General features: G+C 32.9%; 2 protein-coding genes across 2 annotated transcripts; one reads left to right on the top strand and one right to left on the bottom strand.

Moving 5' to 3' along the window:
• The first annotated feature begins 144 nt into the window (after positions 1 to 144).
• On the top strand, positions 145 to 1,040 carry LOC115891870. Its single transcript, XM_030912468.1, has 3 exons — positions 145 to 251; positions 301 to 578; positions 635 to 1,040. The coding sequence occupies exons 2-3, from the start codon at positions 303 to 305 to the stop codon at positions 914 to 916; spliced, it is 558 nt and encodes a 185-aa protein (XP_030768328.1). The 5' UTR covers positions 145 to 251; positions 301 to 302; the 3' UTR covers positions 917 to 1,040.
• Positions 971 to 13,826, bottom strand: LOC115891869 (serpin B4-like). Its single transcript, XM_030912467.1, has 6 exons — positions 13,499 to 13,826; positions 12,503 to 12,649; positions 10,264 to 10,472; positions 9,285 to 9,492; positions 2,235 to 2,646; positions 971 to 1,210 (listed from the first exon to the last, which is right to left on the bottom strand). Exons 1-6 carry the CDS (start codon positions 13,730 to 13,732, stop codon positions 1,071 to 1,073), a joined length of 1,350 nt encoding a protein of 449 aa, XP_030768327.1. The 5' UTR covers positions 13,733 to 13,826; the 3' UTR covers positions 971 to 1,070.
• Between the last annotated feature and the right edge of the window lie 1,816 nt (positions 13,827 to 15,642).

Here is a 15,642-nt window from a genome sequence, read left to right as displayed (position 1 = left end):
GTAGGTCAAATGCACATACCAAAGATAAAATTCCAAGGACGGATATTTTTTACGTTTTTGTGTAAAATACGTAACAGTGCTTTTGATCTAAAATTGAGTAGATCGAAAATACAAACCACAGAAGATAAAACCTATCTTCAAAATTATGACAGTGACAATTGTTTTTATTTTTGGGAGAGGTTAATAATACATAATAAATACAAATCAATTTTTTATTTTCTTTTTCTTAAAACTAAGCACAAAAAATTCAGGTAATAGATATATACCAAAATATACAGATTTATCTATTAGCAATTTTAGATATGGATGCCGTTGACTTATTAGAGAAACGTATAGAAGCTTTGGAACTGCAAATATTGCCAAAAGACAAATCAGTTCTCAGTAACAAATCTCAAACCATTGCCGATCTTTTAACTGAAACCCAAACAATGATATCTTCAGCTCTTAGCTGCAGAGAATCGGTTACATCACTCTTACAACATATGCACACAATCAATGAGTATCTCGACCCATCGAGTGGTGAATATGATTTAGAAGCTGATATAAAAAAGCAGTATTTGTTGCAGATATATCCAGAGGTATAATACAGACTTTTACAAGATAGTAGCATAAAATTCAAGTATTATTTTTGTAGTTAAAGGCAAGAGTTGAACTCATTAAAACGTTCAACAATCTCATTCAGTTTACTAATTCGGAAAGTCTTCAAAAAGTTACTGAATTATCAGGTAAATTACAAACTTTGGCTGGTTCAAACGTGGAAATTTATGAAGAATGTAAAGAGGTTAACGAAAATGTCCTCAAAGCCTTACAGGAGTACAATAATATAAGTAACACTATTAAAGTATTGTTTACTCAAATGGATAAAGACATATCTCAGTTTGAGTATACCCAAAATATTAAAATTTCCACAGAATAATAAACAGCTATTTTAACTTTTTTATATTTATTCTAATATTTTATGTTTCTGTTATGTTTCGAAATGTGTTTAATCGTAATTATACTAAAAATAATAGTAATTAAATAAAAGTTTTATATATTGGTACTAGTTTATTTATAAATACATGCAAAAATTAGTTTGATATTTTTGAAGGATCGGATATACTACCCCAGAATAACACAGCGTTGCTCTCTTCATGTTTTAAAAAGAAAACAAACGGTCTGTCAACTGTGAAGTCCTTGTAATCCTCCTTTTCTTCTCTTTTCTGTCGACCTATCAGAAAAAATACACAAAAAATTGTATTCTTTTAAAGCATCTCTATTAGCAGAACTAATTTTAGATAATATACTGTATGTTTGAATTAAAAAGACGTCATATAAGGCGTAGAATTGACGTTTTAGTTGAAGTTAAAACTACAAAATATAAAGTCGTACATAGTTTTCAATGAAAAATCAAGTAAACATAAATGCAGAGGAAAGGTTCAACTGAAATGTTATTTCAACGTCTACTATGACGTGGTTTTCAATGTATTTGCAGGGTATAATTAATAAAAACGAATCTCCAAAAATATATAATATATTGTTTTTGTATTAGCTTGGTATGTTTATTATAAAACCCTTTTACACGTATTTTTCTATAGAAATATAAGAATAAGGGATTAATTTTTGGTAAAAAGTTAACCACAGAAGCCAAAAAACCGACAGGTTATGTGTTGCCATCTGTTGGTGAACTTCTGAAGGATTATAAGGCGCAAAATTTAAATTAGAATAAATAATTTATTATTATTATTTATTTATTTAATTGAATGTGTTAGTTGAACTTTCGGTCGAAATAGTAACATTATATGCTTTTTTGAGTACATATATTACAGTACGTCTGTCCGTTCTGTAGCTACGGGGTATCCGTGAGAGGGGAAACGATATTCTCTCGACGTTTTTCGTAAAAAATTAGACGACGCGTCCCATCAATCAAAATTCGACAAATTTGCAAGTAGCCAATAAAATGAGTGGGCGGAGCGATTTGCGGTGACGTACTCCTCAAGTCGACGTATAAAATATATTGCTGTTTATTTAAATGTTTTTTGTCCGCGTTTCTTTCATAGACACAGATCCAGCAGACGTACTGTACATCTCCATTGTGTTCTATAGGTATATCATTATTTCTATTTTTCCTTCACAAACCTTTTTTTGCTCATGTTTATCAACGCATAACGTTATACCAGTTATGTCTTACCGGTTAAGTCAAAACGTATGAAGTAAAACCTTGTATGTAGACTAGTAATTTAATTTTCACTTACTTGGCGGAATATATTCAGGAGTATCATCGAAGTGCTCCATGTTCAGGTACATGTACTGCATAACACCAGATAAGTCGAAACCTTCGCTTAGCTTAAGAGTTCTTGAAGGAGGCAGGGAAAAATCCTTGTTGTGTTCGTTTTTTATGTTCATAATGGGCTTGAACAAATCGAATGCCACGACAGATGTGAAGGCGTCCGGTATTTTCAGCTTCACGTCGCTTCTCACTCTGCTTTGTTGGATTACTGACAGTTCTTGGTAGTTGAAATTGTTGGAGAAGGTGGCTATTTCGTACTGGATCCAATCCGAGCCCTTTGGGAGGATAATATAGAGGTATATTTTTTGGGTTCGGTCGGGGACTCCTACTAAAGTGTATCTATCGTTTTCTACGAAAAATGCCCCTTCTACGAATCCCTGGAATGTGATTAGGTACATTAATAATTATGGTGGGTATCGTACCAGAGAATGCTCAGATTGTACTTGTTGAAATTTAAATGAAATAATAAATGAAAATCGTTATTACATAAATATCTTTGAATAAGAAGACTAAGGAAGGAGCATAATGCTATCCATGTATTCATGCATGGTGGGCGGAAAAGCCACCATAAAAGCTCTCTAGGGTGGGGATCCTTGACAGTTCTGTTTGACGATTTATTTGACACATTTGAATTTGATTTGAAATTTTGTGGATTTGTCAGTCTTTACGGAGCTTATTTTAGAAGAAATTAGTTAGTAAAAAAATCAGTTAGTAACTTCCTGTAGTTATTCATTATTTATTCTACTACTGATAGTTGTATAAAGGTAGTAAATCTAGATGGAAATTGTGGCAGAACTTAAATTAACAGTGACACTATCGCGATTTATCGAAAAAGACTCTAAAATAGTTGGTTGTGTAGCGTGCGGTAGATCTCGGCAAAAATTGAGTGAAATAATGGAACAACTTTTCGCTAGTAAGTGACTATATAATATACATACGTGTAGTAAACCGATCATTTATGAAATTCACTTAAATTAACTAAATTATATATTTTTCTTGCATTTTAGCTTTATTTATTACTTGTCAAAGATTAGATGTCAAAGAATTTAGATACGTTAATTTGACTTACCTGCTTCAGTAGCGCATCGGATGTTTGTGTTAATAAATACTTATTATAACTTATCTATTTTTATTAGAATTATATATTTTTATAACAATTTTAATAACTACCAACATTTATTCACAACGTAAAATAAAACAACAAATTATTGAGTCTACCCCACGTCTACCCTACATCATAGTTTTACATTTTTTAAATAAAATTAGAACGACACTGATAAACCGGAATTTAAATCGGCCATATTTGAGGCCCATCGCGGTGTACCGTGGCGGTGTACCTAAGATTTTTGATATGCTCCTTCCTTAGTCTTCTTATTCAAAGATAAATATAGTTCATAACAAATAAACTTTTAGTAACGTGATTAAGCTTGACCGGCACACTTTTACATATTTTCTTTTAATCGAAATATTTTAGGAAACAAAAATAAATTAATTATAAATATATAAACAGTTATTCATTTGCATCAACAAATCTCACCTTCTTGACAGCACTTACGGGACATAAAGGACCTTTACTACCGGTTTCCCGTTCAAAATATTCTAATAAAGTTGCGATGAGTTTTTTACGGCTATTAAGCTATCTTGTACCCACTTCGCACTAAAAGAGGTTCTAAAAAGAACAATGTTCGACTACAAAGGTCTGCTAGTAAAAATTTTTAAGCTTATAAAATATCACAACACAATTTAATTTTAATCAAAAAACTCGTAATACAAAACTACAGTGTCAAAATGAATGACAATGTTAGGAAATTAATAAATAAATGATGCAATTTGACATTTTTTACAACAGAGGGCTACCACCTGAATTCCGAGCGGGAAATTTAAATTCCAGTTAGTCAGCCCGCGCCGAATACGTCCATGGTTGGCCAAGAATGAATTTAAAAATCGCGATCTTGATTACGTTACCAAAAGTTTAATTGGTATCGAATATACAGGGTGTCCCAGAAATAAGTGCAAGTATTTTAACTGGTAGTATAGTACAACCCCAGAAACACGCCTATGAGGTTTTTTTCACGAAAAAAAATTTTGAAAATTCGAAATTTTTTGAAAAAATTTTTGTAATTTTTTTAGTTTTTAGTTAAAAAACATAACTTCTTGATAATATGGCAACATAGGTATTTAAGCCTTATTAGAAGATTTACCTGATCATGAACCTTCTTTCGCAGTTAAAAATAATATTGAATTCATTAACAAAATTAAAGATATAACATTGCAGAAGGTGAAATTTTGGTCTACTTTGATGTATCTTCGTTGTTCCCAAGTGTTCCAATTCCACATATTTTAGGCTACTTAAAGGAATTACTGAACGCAAATGGTCTCGACAACAAAACTGTGAGTGAATATATTGAGCTTACATCGTTATGTATGAAACAAAATTGTTTTCAATTTAATAACAACTTTTTTGAACAGCGGGAAGGTACAGAAATGGGTAATCCATTGTCTCCATTTTTGGCTAATTTATTCATGAGCAGGTTTGAAGTGGAGGCTAAGAATCAGTTTGGGTATTTTCCAAGAGTATGGTTTAGGTATGTGGATGATATTTTTGCTGTTTTTGACACACATTCAGACACTATAGATAATTTTATTTCTAAGTTAAATAATCGTTTTCCTTCCATTAAATTTACGCATGAAATTGAGAACAACGACAGATTACCATTTCTAGATGTATTAGTTATTATAAATGCTAATAATTGCCTGGAATTTGATATCTATAGGAAAAATACGACCACACGCAGATATATTCCTATTGAATCACATCATAGTGTTGAACATAAAATGGCTAGTTTAAATTTCTTAGTTCACAGATTACTTAGTTTCCCACTTTACAACGAAAGATATGAAATAGAAAGAAATTACATTAGGAATGTAGCTGAGTGTAATGGATATTCTCCTTCACTAGTTGATAAATTAATTAGAAAACGTAGGTATGGGTTAATGATTTCTGAAAATTCGACTTTTCAAGTGGAGAAAGATACGTCTAAATATTTTTCGACACTGTTTGATAGAGAGTTATCCCGTGGTCTAAAAGGAATTTTTAAGAATGTCAATTATAAACCTGTATATAGTGCTAATAATAAATTACAACAATTATTAGGTAATCCAAAGGATAAAACACCTCCACTGGAAAGGTCGGGTATTTATGAAATTTCTTGTAAAGACTGTAATCAGAAATATGTTGGGCAAACTAGAAGATCAATATTAACTAGATTTAAAGAACATTTAGCTCAGATAAGATATGGTATACCGGATAAATCTTGCGTTGCCGAACATATTGTTGATAAAGAACATTGTATAGATCTTAATAATTTAAAATTAATTAAACAAGTCTCAAATTACAGGCAATTAGATGCATATGAAAGCATCAGAATTAATAAATGTAAAGATAGTATGAACAGAGACAACAAGTTCTTTGTTCCTACTACTCTAGTGGCGGAAATCTAACTGTTACGCTCAGTGGGTTCTGACTCGGCTGGCTAGATTTTGCCACGCCCACTCGGTGCACACTGGGCGAGTATATAAACGCTCAACTTGTTGATTGTACTTTAGTTTATAATCATCCGCTGATGATGCTAACATGGTTAGCGAAACGCGCGTCCAGTGTAAAAGTAATAGTGTTTTGGTGTATTGTGGTGATTTAGTGTTTTTGTTTTGCTGTGTAACACCAAAGGTTCCAACCCTCAACTGTAATTAAATTTACAAGAAAGAAAATCTAGAAAAGATCCAGTGGTTCCCAAAACTTTAGCAAAAAATCATTTTTTTTTAAATTTTCAAAGTAAAATAACTCCGTTATTTTGGTTTTATTTGAAAAACGATAAAGAGAAAATATGTTTCTTTTATCGAGATCTAGCACCCCTTAAAATACTCGCACTTATTTCTGGGACACCCTGTATATTTTTAGTAGTGCTACTAATAGTTACTACAAATTGTAGCATTACTAATAATTGTATTTTTTTTGACACAGTTTGCTGTTACAAGTACCAGGCACTATTGTAAATTGAGTTGGGGAAGAATAATAAGTTAGCTAATATAATAATTGTGTATCATGTTTATAAAAATCTAAGTATAATGTTGTATTTTTTTTTTTTTTTTTTCCATAGCAACTGCTAAAATTACCTTATATCTATCAAAAATAGTAGATAAAATAGTACTTTAACCGCAAATGGTAGATTAAATAATACTTTAACAGCGAGGATAGGTTAAAAACTTTGTTTCTTCTCGCACGTTTTTTAATTGTTTCCATTTTTGAAAATTGTTGTATTCCTTTTCATAAGTTATTCGGGATTTAAATGGAAGTACTCGTAGTTTGGATATGGCGTTTGTCGCCTCAGCCTGAATATCTGTTGGTAATTTACTTATTTCGTTTTGAGCCATTTCTGGCTCCAATTCAATCAGCAATCGACACGAAAGAGAATTAAAAAATACTGACTCAAAACTGACAACTAAAGAGACATAGTCTAAGAGCTGGCTACATAAAAAACCTTATCATCGTTACATGGCTAATTTTTTGTGTAAAATATCCTTTTGTGTAGCCATTGTGAAATAGTCATGTCTGCCAGCGCGATCCCGGGGCTTAAAGATATATGAGTTATAATTGCGAAAATAGCTTTTATTTATTATTAAGAAACGTGGAAAATTGTTGGCAGACATTTTTCTAGTCGCTAAAATGCCGAGAGACAACGCGAAAGAGGCATGAAATTTTAGATATTACTCTAGCGCTTTATTCAGGGAACGCTGGCCGCATCATCCATTTAAGTATAGATAAATCATATAATATACGATTATATTATAAATATATTTTTTTATTATTTCAATAACGATTTTTTTGTCTGCCCTTTTGCATACGGCTTTTTAAATTAATTAAAAATAAACATGACATTCCACCAACCGACATGCATGTATGCGATGATTTTCTTTTGTCAAAATTCTATGCCTCTTTCGCGTTGTCTGCCGGCATTTCAGCCACGAGAAAAATGTCTGTCAACAATTTTACACGTTTCCTAATAATAAATAAAAGCTATTTGGCAATTATAACTCGTGTACCTTATAATATTTTTAGTATCAAAATTTCACCCTTTCGATTGGTCGCCCCCGCTTTAAGCCCCGGGATCGCGCTGGTAGACATGACTATTTCACAATGGCTACACAAAAGGATGCTTCACACAAAAAATTAGCCATGTAACGATGATAAGGTTTTTTATGTAGCCAGTTCTCGGTCTAGAATTTAGAATTTAGAATAAGTGGGAGGGGGGTTAATCTCTGCGACCTTAGAGATCTATTGTGTCCCCCTTTCTTGAGTTATAACTCATCATACAGTCCCAGGACTTCCTACGGAGACCCCTGTCCCTCACAGTCGAGGAGCTACGACCCAGGCCGGGTAGACGAAACGGTAGCTTGTGTCGCCTGTTGGGTTTAGAGGTAGGAGGTAGGCTCCCGACCCTTGGAGGAGGTGGTAGCGTGTATGCCACTTGCGGAGGATGGTCTCACGCAAGTGTCAGCCACCTCTCCTGTAGTTCTCTTTGGGTTTGGCCCCTTGGAACTTTCATTGTTAACTGTTCCTAGTGTCGCTAGGGGGTTTCCCCACTCACCGGTGATGTTTTTATTACTATTATTACCAGATCTCATAGTGTTCCTATGAGTCGCTAGGGACAGTCGGTCCACTTCTACAGAGCCCCGCATGTAGAAGTAAGGGGTAAAATACAATGGGGTGCCCCCCGGTGCCCCAAGGTTGAGGCTGTCCGTAGCCCCGCCCGGTATCGTTATATGCCTTGGTGCAATTCCCTGGGCACGACACTACAGTCAGGGACAAGACGATGAGTGAGATGCTTCTTAGACCAAGCCAAGTGCTAGGGGGATTCCCCCCAGCACCTGACAGGAGCTTCCCCACCAACGACAAGGTCTTGCATCTCCTAGGGGAAGAGCTCTCGGTCTAACAGCTTTATTTATTTGTCAAATTACATAGAAACCAAAGCCAACTCAGCACAATATTTTTTCTACTTCTAATAAATTCCTTGGAATAATAATTTCTGATTATTTTTTAAAACGTAACTCGCTATGGAAAAAAATATTGTTTTATACACGACGATAAAATTGCATTATCGTCTCCCGAAATTAATTCATTAGGGAGTTTTCGTTGCTTACAAATTGCAAATCCGGTTAACGCTAATTGACAACTTTGACATTTCAATTTCGATTATCGTATATCGTAACCGCTAACTGCCGATATTTTACGGACGTTAGCCAAAGCAGTTAACATAGCGGTACGCATGCGCACTAGCGCAGTAGAACACAACATTGAAAAATACAGATCTAACCTAACCTCGTTCTATTTTGTTTATGTTTTGATTACTTATTTTATCTGTGTTAAACTCGTTGGGAATTCTTAGTGCTTCAACTAATCGAGGAATGTCTTTTTTTTTCAAAGCGGAAATTAGCTTTGCACTCTTGGTCAGATAATATTTTTAGGTTAAACTCTGCTCGATATTCGATGTTGTTTTCACATCCTTCCAACAACATAGCATCCTCCAAATCCGATTCATCACTAGAGTCCAATAAAATTAAATTGTCCATCCTATATAGCGATACCCAATAAAGTCATATAAAGCACTTTCAAATCAAACAACAATACAAAAACCAAATAAGTGACCAAAAATCTGTCAGTTTTCGGTTATCGTATCGTATGTCGGCTCCGAACCGATGAACCGAAAGTCCGAAAACTGTTTTTTTATCTGTCAAAATAGCGGTTATGGTTACGTATCCGTTAACCGTTCCGTTGAATTTTTTTAAAGCGACGAAAACTCCCTATTAATCTTTTCGGTCGACGATAAAATACTATTTTATCGTCTTGTATAAAAAATAACTATTATATGTTTTTTTTTCAGTGCAATAAAGAAATGATAAATTTTCAAGACCAGAGATGCAGGTGATCGAATTGTGAGCATATTGCTTTTATAGGTACCTCGTAATAGACGACTTTGATCTGTTTGAACGGCTTGACGCTGAAATCTTTTCGGATGGAAGATTTTCGAAAGGAGTCTTTGAACTTGGCTTGAAAAACCACCACGTTCACCAGCAGTGATTCCATCTGGCTGTTCACAGCGGCCGTCGATATGTTGCCAATATGCTTTCGACTGCTTTTGACTACCCAGTTTTTGATTTTGCGAAAACTAGAAGAATATTTTTGTGTTACCAGCACAATAAGTTTAGAAAATACAGAATATTAGTATGTACAGATGTTCCTTGTTTTACGCGGAGGTTACGATCTTTTAAAACACAGCGTAAATCGAAACAGCGTATAGGCTCGGTGCATTCTCCGCCGGTGCTGCCACCATCGGAGAATATCGTAAACAACTAGTATGTATAAATACACGTTAGGAAGCGTTAGCGGAACTTAAATCGTTAGGAAGTATAATTTGTGAAAATTCTAAAAATAAAAATAAAAAAGTAAATATTTTGAGATCTTCAGAAGGTCTAATTTGTATTATAATTTATTATTCCAGCTAAAAAAACTTTTTAGATGAGTTCAACTACCGAACTTAATAACGATCTTTTCACTTAATTTTTACTACCCGAAACAGTGTTACATCACACAAACCTCGTACCTGAGTCTTTTATAGTTTCAATAACTGCACTAGCAAAAAACTAAAATACTTATAAATATTATGGCAAAGCCACGATTTCAATATTATTGAAACATAAACTTGGGTGAAAAAAGTAAAAGTATTTCAAGTTGCCGTCTCTTTTTTGCTGCTCAGGCTAATCCGGATGGTGCCTAGTTAGTTCACACGGAATCCGAACCGCGGTCCCCGTCCCTATCATTGTCAATGGCCTACCGACTTGGCGAGTGTTGTCTAAATCGACACAAAACATTTTCTATCCAATACGGAATTAACGAAACCGCGTAAAACGAGAAACTGCTGTAAAAAACAGTTTAACACCTGTTTTGTTTTGTAAAATCCATTGGCACAATGTCAGTTTTGAAAAATCTGACGGTATTGGCCAGGAAATGATCTGAAAGTTCTTGGTCTTCGCTGAAAAACAGTCCTTCTTTGCGATAAAAAGTGTAATTCTTTCGAAATGACGATTTAACTGAGTTAATTACGTTGTATAGATCCCAGATGAAATCCATATGATTTCTGTTTTCTCCCTAAAAAATAATGACATGACCTATTAATGTGAATATTGATATACAGGGCAGAGCTGCCCTGTATATAAACTTAAATCTTTTAAAAGAGACTCAGTAGATGATCTACTAGATCCATCTACTACAGTAGTATTGTAGTAGTACATAACAGATGCGAAAGTACACCGAATTCCGCGTTTCGGTTTCTGTGACCTTCAGAAAGAGTTCATAGACAATCCGCATCAATGTATAGTTTGCGTTATTATTTGTTTGGGTTAAAATAATCTGCACCAATATGTGATCGAGGCATATAATCTCACAGTAATTTAATAGATTGCTCGTCATATATCAGTTCGTAGGAAATTAGGGAAAAAAAAGATATTTATAGTATGAAAACATTAATTTATTTAACAAAATTTAATTAAAGATGTGACAAAATAGTTTCTTTTCTATTGGTTCTATCGGACTTTTTTTGACTATATAAATCTTTATTTGTAAACTTTAATGCATAAAATATTTTCAATCTAATAAATAATTTAATGATGTAAATAAGAGGAAATTTCTCAGATGGGTGGTCAAATTCTATAGTTTTTATTATATCAAACACCTCTGAGAAATGTTTTCTTCAGTGCAAAACTCATCAAAATTTAATGTAAATAATTTTTCGAGCCTGTAAATAAAATGAACAAATTTTTCATTTGGCGATTTTAAACTCCCATAAGTGCCACTTTCGTGATTAAAGGCTTTTAAATGGGTAAATAATTTCGAGTTATCCAGAGATTCGGATTCTTTTTATGGAAAAAATTTATGGTCGTATGCAGCCGCTGGGTCGAGCGTTCGAATACGGGGTTTCTTCACAAATAAATGCGGCGCGCGGCGGATGGAATTAAATGTAAATAGTATAAAGTCTGGTCGGTATGTATTTGAAATAGGATAACGTATAATAAACAAACATATTATGTTACATAAATATATTAATTGTGTATATTTATTTACACAGAACAAAAACTAAAATAATAACAAACTTAATGACCTAAAAAAGCACAATCCGAGGCAAAATAATCTAAAAATTTTAACTTTTGAACATAAACGTTTTTTATTAAAATAAATAGGCAAATAAAAACATATTTTTAAAAAAGAACATCACGTCAAGATGGATGATCTCAATTTAGTAAGTTTTTACCGATAGAGCTAGGTAACAAGTTTAATAAATATACTCCGTACAAAAAAACACACCGATTTCAAATAAGAGCTTCGGCTAAAAAACACAGCCACGTGGAAATAACGTAAAATAGGGCGGGATTTAGAGTGACTCTTCTTGCTATATTATTATTCGGTGCTACATACTATGTAGTCTAATAAAAATAAAAAACTACCTAAAGAAAGAGCCACAAAAAACTGAAAGAGAAAAACGAGTCAATCCGCAAAAGGCGATTTGTCATTTGTCAACCACGCCAAAGTTGACAGAATTAAAATCCACACTATCATTTTAGAGTGAGTAGGGGGAGTGCAGACGCCGATGATTAGACCAGATGTTTAAAAAGCTACTGCCATACTTATTAATCATTTTTCCTTACCTTAACTTATCCTCTGGGAACCTAAAAAGTGATTTTCCTCCTCCGGTTTTTGTAGAACAGTATAAATAAACACATTTGTATCCCATTTTAAATAAGATATACAAATTACCAAAACTTAGAAATAACAGTTCGAAAGTTAAAAAAAAATCCTACACGCGTTCTTAAAAACAAACATATAACCACGCACTATGTCACACCAGCGAGCTTCAGCAAACGAATACGACACAGCAAGGACTTCGGGACTAAACGACTGGTGTATTTACACCACTCAATAGGCGTGTCGGGTTTGCCGAGCGGTTTCCGATGCAGTGGCTTTCTTTCGCATCTGTTGTGGTAGTACTACTAGTAGTTTAGTAGTACTCTAGTACTTTCCTCCAACACAATTTTTAAAAGAGGTTCCGACTTCTAATATTCTGTAAACTTTAAAATACTATTTTTTTTGTTTAGATGATTTGAATGATATGTCTTTTTACTTACATTTGAGCGGTACTGTAGTATATTTGAGATCACGTCGTACTGCAAACCTTCTGCGGTCAGCAACAGGTTGCTGAGCGCTATGGCTACGCTAATTGGCGAGACAATATAATTGTTTTTGATTAAGGGGTCGTTTGTTTGGAAATAACTCTGTAAAAATTCAGTTTGTTAGCTATAAATCTGTACAGATTAAAATAAAATCAAAAATAAATCAAAAATGTTTTTGCTTTTATGTTGTTTGAGTTTGGTTTGTTAATTAAATTTTCTTGTTTGGTTTTTATATTTTAATAAGTGACTGTGATTTTGCCAAAATATTATTAGATTGGTTAGGATATGGGTTGCTTTGGTTAGCTTTTCTTTGTGGAGGGTGTTAAGCTGTGGTTTTTATATTTTAATAATTAACTGTGATTTTGTAAACATATTATTAGATTTATTATTAGATTGGTTAGCATTTTAGACATTTTTAAATGATTTTTTTTCGTTCAAAAGTGCTTCATCCAAGGATTTTTTTCTTTTAAACTGTTGTATTGTAAGCATAGGACTTTCTGCCAATATCTGCTCCCTGCTTTCTATACTTTACAAGACCCGATAATATAATAAGGAACAAATGGAAAATGAAAATCAAGTATTTCCGCAGGAATTTTTTTTATTTTCCTGAGTTTGTAAACGCTTCTAAAAGGCAAAAATATATTTATTTTTTATATAACCGATTTCAGCTATTCTAAAGTCTAATAAATTTCCTTAGAAAATGAAAACAGCTTATTTTCGCAGGAAAATTTTTGTGTTTATACGTTCAGAAAAGTATTAAAAACAAAACGCAAAATGTATTTTTTTATAGCAAATTTTAGTTATTCTAAAGTGCGAAATTTGGAAATTACGCATTTCCGCAGGAAAATTTGTGTTTTCCGTGGTTCACAGTAGCTTTTTGAAGACAAAAATATTTTTTTTATAATAACTGATTTCAGCTAAACGAAAGTTGATCCAGTATATCCACCCTACCTGTAAGCTTGGACCTAAGTTGAACAGAATTTCCTGGGTTGTAAGTGTTGGTTCTGGTGGAATAGTAACAGGTTCTTCTACGGTAGTATTAACTTGTTCCCGTTCACCAAAAGGAAGCTTTATAATTTTTTTGGCTTGTCCAATCCACCAATGTGGTTTGATAAATTTGAACAAACCACTGTCGCCGCATTGAACGAAAATCGCGACGCACAAAAGCACAGGCCATATTTTCATTTTTTTTTCACTTTTTGATAACCGTGGTGTAGATTCAGGGAAGAAAATTTTTAAAATACAAAATAAAATATATAATTTTAATAATGATATATATGTAATAAAGTATTTTAATAATAATTTTTAAAATAAAAAATACGAAACAATTGAAAGTGTGTTGAAAAGTCTATAACTTTTTTATGGTTCAATTTTATAACGTATGTAATAAAATATATTATTTCCAGTGGCGTGTTTTTTTAAGGGTTTGTATCTTCCTTTGAATAAGAAGACTAAGGAAGGAGCATAATGCTATCCATGTATTCATGCATGGTGGGCGGAAAAAGGACTCTAAGGTGGGGATTTTTGATCCTTGACAGTTCTGTTTGACGATTCATTTGACACATTTGAATTTGATTTGAAATTTTGTGGATTTGTCAGTCTTTACGGAGCTTATTTTATGTTATTTATTATTTATTCTACTACTGATAGTTGTATAAAGGTAGTAAATCTAGATGGAAATTGTGGCAAAACTTAAATTAACAGTAACACTATCGCGATTTATCGAAAAAGACTAAAATAGTTGGTTGTGTAGCGTGTGGTAGATCTCGGCAAAAATCGAGTGAAATAATGGAACAACTTTTCGTTAGTAAGTGACTATATAATATACATACGTGTAGTAAACCGATCATTTATGAAATTCACTTAAATTAACTAATTATATATTTTTTTTGCATTTCTGCTTCTATTTACTACTTGTCAAAGATGTCAAAGAATTCAGATACGTCAATTTGACTTACCTGCTTCAGTAGCGTATCGGATATTTATGGCTATAAATAATTATTATAACTTATCTATTTTTATTAGAATTTTATATTTTTATAACAATTTTAATAACTACCAACATTTATTCACAACGTAAAATAAAAAAAAATATTGAGTCTACCCCACGTCAACCCTACATCATCGTTTTACATTTTTTAAATAAAATTAGAACGGCACTGATAAAACGGAATTTAAGTCGGCCATATTTGAGGCCCATCGCGGTGGATCTAACATTTTTGATATGCTCCTTCCTTAGTCTTCTTATTTAAATGTATCTTCGCTCAAAAAATGCTCTTTTTGAGCTACAAATTATAGGCTAAAAGGTCTTATTTCATTAAATAAAAAAAAACGGACAATCAACAAATTTGTAGCTAATATTTATAAAATAATCATCATGATCTTCATCATCAATTTCAGCTTATTCAACCATTTCCAATTAAAAACAACGCTTTATTGTACAAAAAGCCAAAATAGCTTCATCGACAAAGCATTTACAAAACAAAAGCACAAAAAAAATATACGCATAATAAAAAATATCATACAATACAAATCAATTCAAAAAAATGTACGTCATTAAAATTACAAATAAAACAAACATGGACATTGCAGAACACAGGCGTATCAATAAAATTTTACAAAAGGAAAATTGTAAATAAAAATGTAAGAGTTATAAAATATTAAATATTAAATACTAGACCTTTAACCAGTGTGTGAGATAATGAAAATTTTAAAATTCAAAATTGTTCATGATTAAACATCAACAAAAAAGTCCTTTACCGCATATAGGGCTCTCTCCAGTAAGTATGATTTCAGAGCTTTGCGAAATGCGGGAAAGAATGAAAGCGACTTGATATTCAAAGGCAGATGATTGTACATTTTCTTGGCATTGTACAGTATTGGGCTTTTAACTAGTTCTGAGCTCGGGGTTGGCAGATAAAGGTCGTGCTCCTCATTCCTAAGTGGATAGTTGTGGGATGGCCTTTCCGGAATAGCAGATATGTGCTTGCGGATTAAGCAAACGGATTCAAAATGAATAAGGAAGGAAGAGTCAGTATTTTGAAATTTTTAAGAAAATTCTGGCAGTGAGTTCTACTGTTCAGTCCCAATAAATA

Source organism: Sitophilus oryzae, unplaced genomic scaffold (assembly GCF_002938485.1).
Source record: "Sitophilus oryzae breed Bouriz unplaced genomic scaffold, Soryzae_2.0 scaffold_119_pilon_pilon, whole genome shotgun sequence".
Lineage (NCBI taxonomy): Eukaryota > Metazoa > Arthropoda > Insecta > Coleoptera > Curculionidae > Sitophilus > Sitophilus oryzae.
This window is presented reverse-complemented; position numbering and strand designations above follow the sequence as displayed.

Bases quoted from the DNA above. Each gene is read 5' to 3' on its own strand.
- LOC115891870 (XM_030912468.1), top strand. From the start codon at position 303: ATGGATGCCGTTGACTTATTAGAGAAACGTATAGAAGCTTTGGAACTG. The intron at 579-634 runs GTATAATACAGA...TTATTTTTGTAG, and splicing joins TGTTGCAGATATATCCAGAG to TTAAAGGCAAGAGTTGAACT.
- LOC115891869 (XM_030912467.1), bottom strand. From the start codon at position 13,732: ATGAAAATATGGCCTGTGCTTTTGTGCGTCGCGATTTTCGTTCAATGC. The intron at 12,650-13,498 runs GTAGGGTGGATA...GAATTTTTACAG, and splicing joins ACTTAGGTCCAAGCTTACAG to AGTTATTTCCAAACAAACGA. The intron at 1,211-2,234 runs GTAAGTGAAAAT...TTTTTCTGATAG, and splicing joins TCCTGAATATATTCCGCCAA to GTCGACAGAAAAGAGAAGAA.